This window comes from Saccopteryx leptura, chromosome 4 (genome assembly GCF_036850995.1).
Source record: "Saccopteryx leptura isolate mSacLep1 chromosome 4, mSacLep1_pri_phased_curated, whole genome shotgun sequence".
NCBI lineage: Eukaryota > Metazoa > Chordata > Mammalia > Chiroptera > Emballonuridae > Saccopteryx > Saccopteryx leptura.
Genome location: NC_089506.1, coordinates 135,834,215 through 135,845,160, shown reverse-complemented (window position 1 = coordinate 135,845,160; position 10,946 = coordinate 135,834,215). Strand labels below are relative to the sequence as shown.

General features: G+C 44.5%; 1 protein-coding gene across 5 annotated transcripts in view; it reads right to left on the bottom strand.

Annotated features, from left to right (window-relative positions):
* Nucleotides 1–3,510: 3,510 nt before the first annotated feature.
* Nucleotides 3,511–10,946, bottom strand: part of RASGRF2 (Ras protein specific guanine nucleotide releasing factor 2) — a 267,895-nt gene continuing 260,459 nt past the window's right edge. For all 5 annotated transcript variants that reach the window (XM_066381760.1, XM_066381761.1, XM_066381762.1 and 2 more), the window contains one exon: nucleotides 3,511–7,714. In XM_066381760.1, coding sequence (XP_066237857.1) covers nucleotides 7,622–7,714 — 93 coding nt within the window. In that variant the 3' untranslated portion in view covers nucleotides 3,511–7,621. The remainder of the gene's footprint in view (nucleotides 7,715–10,946) is intronic.

Below are 10,946 nucleotides of genomic sequence, written 5' to 3'. Positions count from 1 at the left end.
ATACTGAGTGCCAACAATGGTGTGAACTGGAGCGAGAGCTGGAGAAGAAGACCGACCAGGTCCGAGAGCTGCAGTGTGAGGTGCAGGCTGAGAGCCAGCGGCGCCTGGAACTGGAGCTGTTTCTGGACAAAGAGTTATGGGTTCACAAGTTGCAATTTGCCCTGGAAGCTGAACGTTGGCAGCGACGGCTGTTGGAGAAACAACTGTGGGTTCAGAGCTCGAGAGTCAGCTTCAGGCTGAGAGCCAGCAGCTGCAGGAGCCAGAGCAGAAGATGGAGCTGCATCCCTGTCCCCGGGGTGGCTTTGAGTGGGCAATAGCAGGCTTTTCCGACTCTTCTGAGGGAGAGACTCAGGCTGCAACTGCTGTGGGCAGACTCAGAGCCCAGCTGCTGGTCACCAAGAAGAAAAGACCCAGCAGCCGAGAGCCCCTCAGGGCAGCCACAGCCTCCTCCCCGGGTAGTGGAGCACTCTCTGGTCCAGCCCTGAACCCGGGCAGAGCTGGTGGAGTTGGGGGTGCAATTCAGGCAGAAATGCACTGAGCCCCTGGCAGCCTGCTGGGTGCAGCTGTGGGACATAGGGGTGGATGGTACCATGCTCTCCAGAACAGAGACAGACCCCTAAGGCTGTGAGGCAGGGCTCGAGAACCTTTTTGGCTGAGAGAGCCATAAACGCCACATATTTTAAAATGTAATTCTGTGAGAGCCATATAACGACCTGTGTACATTACACATTATCCAATAAAAATTTGGTGTTGTCCCAGAAGACAGCTGTGATTGGCTCCAGCCACCCACAACCATAAACATGAGCAGTAGGAAATGAATGGATTGTAATACATGAGAATGTTTTATATTTTTAACATTATTTTTTTTATTAAAGATTTGTCTGCGAGCCAGATGCAGCCATCAAAAGAGCCACATCTGGCTCGCGAGACATAGGTTCCCGACCTCTGCTGTGAGGGCTGCTGCCCGTGCTGCCTCCGCCCCCAACTAACAATAGAAATGGGGCTGTGAAAGTTACCAAACACAGATGTGGGTAGATTTAATTGCAGCTGGGCAGATAGAGAAATTGGATGGCAAGCCTAATAAGGTTCTTTTAGAGCTTTGGCAGCAGCTTAAACCAGGACAGAGATTCCAGATGCTGAGATGAACGGCCCCAGCAGCTACCAATAAAATGGTTGGTGCGCGGGCAGCACAGTTACAAGATTATATGATGGAGACAGCAGGGGGAGAGGAGGATCCCCAAGACCTGCTGTTCCAGTTTGAATAGGGGGAAGGCCAAGGGACCTGTCTAACAGGGACAGGCGGGAACTGAAGGCCCCATGTGAAATTGACAATCCACTGGTCATCTTCAGATGTGCAGTAGGTGTTGGCATTAAGAGATAATAGGTGTGTTTGTTTTTCTTTTTTTGCAGCAGCAGCAGCTAAGAGAACTGTTAAGGTGACACAGGCCTTGAATGTGTGTGACCCCACCAGGTCCTGTGAGCTTGTTGAGGGGTTTGGATGGGGCTTGTGGCAATGGACAGCACACCGTGGAAAGTGCTGAGGTCTGTTAATAAGAGCTGTACGGCTAGTTGCTGTAATGGACCTTTACCTTGGTGATTTGCATAGACAGCTGGGCTGTCATGGACTGCAACAAGAGGGGGGTATCGGCTTCCTTGAGAGATAGACATGCCGCTTTTGGACAGTAGGAGAGACCCTGATGGAGGGTGACAGCTCCAGTGGACGCCCTCCTGCACCAGGAAGCTACTTTCACCCAGTTGCAGAGATGCACCAAGGACATATTTGGCTTCAATGGTCTTGGCCCTGGACTGTACAGCCTCCCCCCCCCCCACGATGCATGGCCTTGTTGGCACTGTGGGGTGGGGAGTTGGAGGTGGGCCTCCAGTTAACTTCTTGGGCAAAGTGCTCAGGCAGACATTGTGAAGGACATCTTTGCAACTGTAATTATTGTGTAACTTTTGCTGTTGCTGTGGTCTCTGTTTCCTGTCATGTAGATTGTGAAGCAAGCAACCCTAAAGGGGTGGAATGTGGGGCAGCTGTGTTAGGCTTGCTCGCAGGGATACCGGCTGCAAGCACTTTGCCTGATTAGTATGTGAGTGCATGGCTGTGCCACGTGTGCAAGGCCTGTATAAGGCTATGGGTGCTTGCACTCGGGAGAGATTGGGGACTGTGGCTGCGTGGATTGCTTGCTTTCCACTGTGAGAGGCCATTCTGCTGTTTGTTTGCCTGAGAGGTGTTTCCCCTGCCTGTGTGCTTGTCCGCTGTTGTGAGACTTAATTAAATGGAGTGGCCCAGCATTTTCCAGCTCTGCAGTTTTTCTATCGTCTGCCCGAATCCAGTGCGAACCTGCCTGGCCTCGGCCACCAGCATTACAGCTGGTCTGGGCCTCCACCTCCTCAGCTCTCCTTCTCTCCACACCTGTCCACAGCCCTGAGCTGGCAGCAGATAGGGCTGTTAGGGCAGTAGTGAGTTGTGTGTGCTTGGAGGCAGCCGGACCTGGGCCAGGAATGTCACAGGAAAGATTTAAGCCCTATCAGGACAGAAGTCCTATGATAGATTAAGGAGTGCTGATATGCTGGGGCTGCCAAGAGTGTAACTATTGAAGGAACAGGGAGTGCTGATAGGGCTCCTGTGAGGCTGAGAACAAAGGTCAGAGACCCTTATCAGAAATTTAGGTTTGAAATTCGCCACTAAGCTAAAACTGGCCCCTGTTGCTATGCCGGCCCCTGTTGCTATGCTGCGTGTGACCTCCCTAGCCAATAGCTAAACTGCCACATCTGCTTCTGTACTATGCTTGCTCACTTAGGATATATAAGGGCCTGGCTGTAAGTGCCAGGCGCGGCTTCCGTTTGCAGCTCCTTGTGGGCACGGTGTCTCCAGACATCTTGGGAGTTCGCCCCTGTGCAGGTCAAACTGGCCAATAAAGTAACATCTTAACTCCTGAAAGTCTCTGACGTTTGTTCTGGTACCCGGTGGATGCAACGTCCTACAGGACCCTTAACCATGTCTTTTGAAGCCCCTCAAAATCTTTAATTTTGAATGCCTGAAATATGAATTTCTTCTAAACCATTTTATCCCAAAACTATAAGTAAAAAAATTTCTGAAGTAGCTTGTTGGGAAAACAACTGTATTAGGCTTGCTCACTGGTTTACCTGCTGCAAGCACTTTGCTTGAGTGGTGCATGAGCACGTGGCAGAGGCACGTGTGTGTAGGCTATGTAAGGCTATGGGTGCTTGCCCTCAGGGTGGGTAGTGGACGGTCGATTGTGGATTGCCTGCAGCCACTGTGAGGGCCATTTTGCTGTTTGCTTGATGCTGTGAGAAGCAGTTTCCCTGCCTGTGTGCTCGTCCACCATTGTGAGACTCTATTAAACGGAGTGGCCCCACCCTTTCCAGCTCCACAGTTCCTCTACATTCCGCCCAAATCAGTGTGGACCTGCCTGGCCTCGGCCATTGGAGTCACGCAGCAGCTCATGGCTATAAAGAAGACAATGTAGAAAAATACAAAAAGAATTCAAGAAAGGAGAAGTTTAATTTGCATATATAGGCAGAGCCCACACCTCACATGGCGTGTGTTAGGCCACAGCACAAATCCTTCTGTTGGAATCACAGTCGGCAGATTTCCAAAGTCACGGACACAAACAATATGCTTCTCAAAGTAACAAATGGGTTTGTCCATTGAGCATGTATGTACACACACACACATATACAAATAACAAAGAAATACATTTAAATCTTCTGCAAAAGAGAGATGAGGATGGTAATCATGTTACCTCACATTTGGACAGAACTTTACAGTTTATAGTCTGACCCATTTTGTCCTCATGAGAGCCTGTGAGGTGGGAGGCACAGAATTACTTACTAACTCTACTATGCAGGTGAGGAGACTGACGCTCAGAGGGTTGCAGCACTGGCCTCAGTTTTCCCAGCTTGTAGGTGTGGATCTGGGTTTAGGACTCAGGGCAAAGAAGCCCAGTCCAGGCTCTTTCATAACTGCCTTTCTAAGGGAAAATGAAATGGGTTGTGTAAAAGATAGTGGTTCAGCATCATTAAGTAGAACTATTATTTTTCTGGAGCAGATGAGCTCAAGTACAATCAACTCTAATGTTAATGTCAGGCTCTGTGGCAGCCCGGATATAGAATTTTCTGTATCATTTAGATATTTATACCTACAACAAAATGATTGTTTTCTGCTTCTTGTTATCTTTTTGGCTCTTCCCTGCCTTAACTGTAAGTCGCTAACAGAACCAAAGAAATGACACTCAATTATATTTCATTGACTCAAGTCTTATTACCAGGATTAACAGTGACCTCTGTAACCAAGTCATTACTTATAGTCTGTTGTCTTAATGAAAAGAAAACGAATCTTATTTATTCCTTCTGGCTCTAGACATTAACCTGGTTCCATTCTTCAGCCATAAATAATAGTTATTACTTTATAATAGCTCCACATTGCTGGCCCAAGGTCTTGTCTCATATAATGACATGGTCCATCATCCTACACGCTCCAAATTGGAAACAAAATGAATTTTTCTATTTCAAGTTATTCAGTATCTATGAGTTTCATTTGTTGTTAAGTAGTACTGAAATTTAACAATCAGTTACTGAGACTTTGTGTGAGAGCCACTCGAAACTATTGCAACAGTTGTTTAAAATTCCCTCAGGAAAACACTAAAGAAAAGCGACAACATTCTACTTCATGCCTGACTCTGTCACATAATATATTGGCCTAAGGAAGAGATTTGTCCCTGTAGCAAAACTAGATGTTAATAACCAATGGCATCCTCTAAAATCCCAAGGTAACTTCACTGACAGTACAAAATGTGGGTCTTCATCTGCAAGCATGAAATTGAATTTTACTTCTGATTTTCTGGGTTAATTTTGCAATCGTACAAGTGTTTGCTATCTGGTTAGAGGCTGACCTCCCACCTACGTTTTGAAATGGTCTCATAATGGAATACAGGTAGCCGCAGCTGGGGTTTATGCTCCAGCAATACTCACAAAGCTTGCAGAGCAGGAGAGGATGGGTGCTTTAACAATTGGAAGAAACATCACAAATTGCCTTGGGGATTTTAAATGTGATCAAATTGAGGTTTTTAAAATGCACGTTCCTCTCTCCACTGGCCCAGAAACGTGCAGGTCATCCAAAGGAACTCCCCTAGAGACGGAGTTCTCTCACAGCCTCACAGCGCCAGCCAGGTTTCAGATTCCGCGAAGCAGAGGGACTTGAAAAGCTCAGGAAAACGTTCAAAGTCAGCATAACAAATGACAGTGCTGACAGCTGACCACAAGGGGGAGCTTCCAATATTCTGCACAAAATAAACGTGAAAGCTTTCTCTCTTCTTGAGGGAAAACCTGCATGCCAAAAGCGGAAGGGCATTTGGAAATTCCTCTATCTCTTATTTTTCTGTAATTCTGCACTGCCTCTGGAATATATGATTCAGAGAAACACGGGTCCAAACTTCCAGAGAAAGCACACACAGAACCACCCCCTCCCTTCTGGAATTCCGACTTTGGAGACTCTGAGGCTGAATCAGAGGCATTGCCCTTTCCAGGAGTTGTTTTGCCGGAAAGTACTGTGTGTGTGTGTGGTCCTTTCACTGGTTGTCCTGGTTTTCATTCACCTTCCAAGACTGTGTTTTTGAATCCAGAAAGTTAACCTTTACTTCCTTTTCTTCTGCAAGACCTTAAGGTGCTTGATGCGACTGATATATTAGTTCAAGCCCTCAGTGTCTGAACACAGAAATAAATCGCAAGGTATGCATTGTTAGGACCCAAACAACCCATGCTTTTTATCATGCATCAAGATGCTTCAACCTCTTAATTTTAACTAAAAAGGACAAACAAGCAACTTTTTGTAAAACAACAACAACAGAAAAGCAAAGAAAGAAAGAGAGAAAGAAAGAAAAGAAAAAAATAAAGCATCCATAAGTAACCCTCCTGGGGTTTAGTGCTACACTGTTGGCTAATATGAGCTATTGAAAATATTTTTGGAATGCTCTTGAAATACTATTTATAATATTTATATTTTCTTTTACTTACTTGATATTTCACTATATAGTTATGTACAGAGATGGCCCTTATCATGCAGGGAAAATATAAAGTTTTCATCTCTATGTTAGCAAAGTTAGCCTTCCACTAGGTCTGACGAGCCAGCAAGATGAGTTTGCCAATCAGCTGTGAGCTCTAACAACATCACGTGCAGAGAAAGGGGGGAGAGAGCCACACAGATCAGTCTTGTTCATTGTCAGCATCCATATGCTTCATACCCCTAAGCAAAAATATCAGGTGTCATAGGCTCAGGTAACAATAACTGTATGTGTTTTCTCTTACTTCTTTTAGAGCAGAGGTCTCCCTGAGAAGCGAGGAGGGAGGTACACACGAGAGCCAACCCCCTGGAGAAGCGAGGCCCCTCTCCCCGCAGGGCGGCGCACTGGCTCCACAGTGGTTTCTGCTGTAATGGCTGCTGAGTGTTTGGACCCATTTCCCATACAGGTACACTATTTTCACTCAAAAAATATAAAAATTAAAAAAAAGATGGTTGGGGAAGAACTGTCCACCAATAACACATGGAAACGTGGGTTTTAAAAAGAAATTCCCACTAAACAACTGTTTAGAAAAGACAACCAATCTTCGTAACGAGCCTAAATGTGGTTTGTGTACGTCATAAGAGATGCCCACATTCCTGTGTGTGGGAGGCGAGCACAGGAAGGGGCTGAGGGTCTACAAACACTGCACCTTCCCACTCAGCACGGGGCTCACTCGCCCCACAGCGCTCCGTGGCCTTCTGCCTCACTCCCCAGTCTTGTCGGCGAGGTGCGCGGGCACCGTTTTGCAAACTCTGCACCTGTTCCTTCAAGGGCGCTGGCTGCTTCGGTGCCACAGGCTCAGGAGGAAGCCCCTACCCCACCTTGTGCAGCCACTGGCTGGAATCCTCAGGGGCACAGCCTATTGAGTTTTTAATTAAAGAAATATTATGTACAAATTCACTTGACCTTCATCATGTCTTTCCTCTCTTGTTGCTTAAAAACTGAAAAAGCAGGTCCCGAACATGCCATCATTCCTCCATGCACTGGGAACCATGCACATGCTGGAGCCTGGAACTGCGTGTGTCGGCCATCCGTACAAAGGAAGCCGCAGCTTTTCTGAAGCTTGTAGAAAAGAGAATGTAATGGAAACAGTTAAACCTATGAGAAGACTGGTAGGTGTGCCCAGGCCAATAAAGTGCCAGAGAAACATCACAAGCCTTTTTCATGAATCCTCATCCTCAAGTTCTAACAGAACTTGGGGCAGAGTTTGGAACTGGTCTTCTTACCTGGGTCATTAAAATGGCTACCACAACTCCCACCTTACATTCTCTTATGCAGAATGTGCCATCAACTCTACACAATAGCATTATTTCCACCTTCCCACCCCAGTCTGCAATAGCTGTCTTTGACCCCCAACTTCTGGGCCCCTTGACTGGACAGAGTTCAGTTCAGCGCCATCTTCTTCCATGGACAGAGGAGACTCGGCTTCGGCCTGTCCTCTCTGTGCTCCCTGGACCGTGGGAGGCGTGGCACACACAGTTCTATTCATCTCCCTTTCCGTGAAAATTCCACGGACCCAGGGCAAGGCCAAATCGTCAAGCAGGGAGCCGAGGTTCAATTTTTAGTGACAGGTCATACAGTGTATCTTCATCTATGATGAGGGCTTTGTCCAGCAAGTACTGAGTGACCTGGAGCAAAAAGGAGATCTTAGCTTTTAGATTTTTTCAGAATATCGGTACATGCATTTTCTGATTGGAATCTGGCACAATTCAACATATTCTTTTAAACATTAAAAATTTTTACATAACTAAAAAAAGGGATTATATTCTCAGTGCAAAAAAAAAAAAAAAAAAAAAAAAATCAAATGTTTCTAATCCCCTCCTAACTCACCAGGAGATATGCTCTTATCATTTGGTTTGTATTATCCTAAATGTTTTACTGTCTTTCTAGAGATTGCATGTACTTACGGAAATCTTTTCCTCCTTATCATAATCAGTATCATATTGTACACTGTATTCTGCTTTCACGTCTTAACGCTAAGCCGTGCCGAGCTCCACGCCCCCCCCACAGGCTCGAACCGCTGCAGCCTGAACAGCGTGGCACGCTGCAGGTCAGCTGCTGTCCTGCTTCACGACTGTACAAAGTTGCTGTGAAATGTTTGTAAGCATGCTTTCTCATGCCCACAAGTGAGTGTCCCTCTAGGGTAGAGGCTAGAAATGAAAGGAAAGGAAGTGACATAGGAATGAAAATGTGGGGGCTTGGGGGCATTCCATGTACATATGTCTTTATTTTTATTGAGCTACAGCTTACATATGTAAAATGAATACGTAGTCTAGTTTGTTTTCACAAGTGTATTTCCCCACGTGACCTACACAGATACAGAGCAATGCCACAACCCAGGAAAGTGTCCTCACACCGCTCCCAGTCAGTCTGCTCCGAGAAGCACCCGACGCTCCCATTTCTGCTGTCACGTATTAGTTCTGTCTGCCTAGAACTTTATGTAATGGAATCACAGTACCTGCTCTTTTGTGTGTAGCTTCTTTCATTCAGCTGCATGTTTTGAGATTCATCTACTTGTGGCACGTATCAGTAGTCTGTCCTGGTTCACTGTCCTGACTGCAGGGTGAGTGGTATCCCATTGCACAGACAGACCACATTTGTTTATCGTTCATTTATTTATGCAGCCCTGAGTTGTTTCCAATTTCTGGCTATTAAGAAATGCTATGAATGCTTTATGCTAGACTTTTTGTTTTGTTTTGTTTTTTTGTGTGGCAGAGACAGAGAGAGTCAGATAGGGACAGACAGACAGGAAGGGAGACAGATGAGAAACATCAATTCTTCGTTGCGGCACCTTAGTTGTTCATTGATTGCTTTCTTGTATGTGCCTTGACTGTGGGGCTACAGCAGACTAAGTGACCCCTTGCTTGAGCCAGAGACCTTGTGCTCAAGCTGGTGAACTTTGCTCAAACCAGATGAGCCCGCGCTCAAGCTGGCGACCTCAGGGTCTCGAACCTGGGACCTCTGCGTCCCAGTCTGATGCTCTATCCACTGCGCCACCACCTGGTCAGGCTTATGCTAGACTTTTAATGGGCATGTTTCACTCCCCTCTTAGATACTGCTAAGTTATCAGCAGACTCACATTAACCCCTTATAGGAACCATCCATGTGACACCATTTTCCAAGGTGGTTTTACCATGTCACTCTCACAATGTGGAAGGGTTCCAGTCACTCAGTAGTATATCAACTTTAGATTTTAAAAGATGATGTAAAATGATCTCCAAAACTATCATGAGAGTATCTATTATGCCATACCTAAACTAATGTTTTATATTAATTTTGTCTCTCTGATAGGTAAAAATGATGCCTTATTATAATTTACATTTTTTCTTCTTATTAGTGAAATTGAGCATTTTTCAAATATGTACTGGCCAGTTTTGTTTTTTCTTCTGTGAGTTAGTTACCTGTACATAGCTTTACCAAATGAATGGTTTATGTCTTATGAATTCATAAGAATACTTTTATCCCACCTTTTTGTTTTCTGTTAAGAATATTCTCTCCTAAACTACTACTTGTGTTTTGACTTCGTAAGTAATTGCCTTTTGTCGTGTAGGCGTTTTTCATTTTGATGTGATAAACTCAATCAAGCTTGTCTTCACAGCTTTGCATTCTGTGCTTAAAAAAGTCTTCCAAATCTAAAGATCATGAACATTTTATTCTATATTTTATTCAAGTCATTTAGTGTTTCCTTTTATATTTAGAAAATGAGCTTGTCTGGAATTCATTTTTATGAATGATATTAGATGGAGAGCCAAAATTCTTATTCCATTTACTGACTGGTCAATTTTTAAAAATTGGCAATTTTTAAAAAATGCCTCCTTTATCCAGATTATACTTTCATGTAGATAAAATATACACCTGGCCTTTATCCTGCTCTATTTAATTTGTATTTCTGTACCCATATGATCCTCTTTTATTCACTAGAGCATGCACCTATATTTGGTGAGGAAAGCTCTCCCTTATTATTCTTATTTTTCAAAAAGTTCTTGTCTGTTTTTTGTCTCTCTAAACTTTCTTATTAGTTTTATGATAAATTTTTAAATTTCCATGAAATAGTAGGGAAAACCTCCTGTAAATTATATGGGAATCTTCTGCACTGCCTTCTCAATTTTTCTGTAAAGCTGAAATGATTCTTAAAAATAACATCTATTAAAAAATGGAAGGGAGGAAGGAAGAAAGGATGGAAGGAAGGAAGGAAGGAAGGGAGGGAGGAAGGGAGAAAGGGAGGGAGGGAGGAAGGGAGGGAGGGAAGAAGGGAGGGAGGGAGGGAGGGAAGAAGGAAGGGAGGGAGGGAGGGAAGAAGGAAGTGAGGGAGGGAGGGAGGGAGGGAGGGAGGGAGGGAGGGAGGAAGGGCAGTTATGGCTGGAAAGGAGGGAGGAGGGGTAAAGGGGATATATGATGTGAGATGAATCTTGAAAGATAAAGAGGGCCACATATTGCAAGGCTTCTTGGACATACCAAGATTTTCTTCTTTCTTTATCCAAAGAGCAATAGGAAACCAATAAAATATTTTATGCAAGTTGCGGACACATTTTTCTTTTTTTTTTCTAAAGAGTTCTATCTGGCTATAATTTGTAGAATGGATTTTGCATTGGAGAGTGAATGCAGTAGACCAGGTAACCAATACTAGTAGCTTGGACCAGGGATGGCGGTGACGTAGACAGAGTCAAGGAAAATATAGAATGTAAAATCGATAGAACTTGATGATAAATTTAATCTATTTTACCTTCTTTCTTTTTTCTTAATCAGACTTGCCAAAGATTTGTCTATTTTATTGGTCTGTTCTCTGAGTCAGCTTTTGGTATTATTGATGAACTCAACTGCTGTTTCTAATTCATTAATTTCTTCTTTTTTGTTTATTAA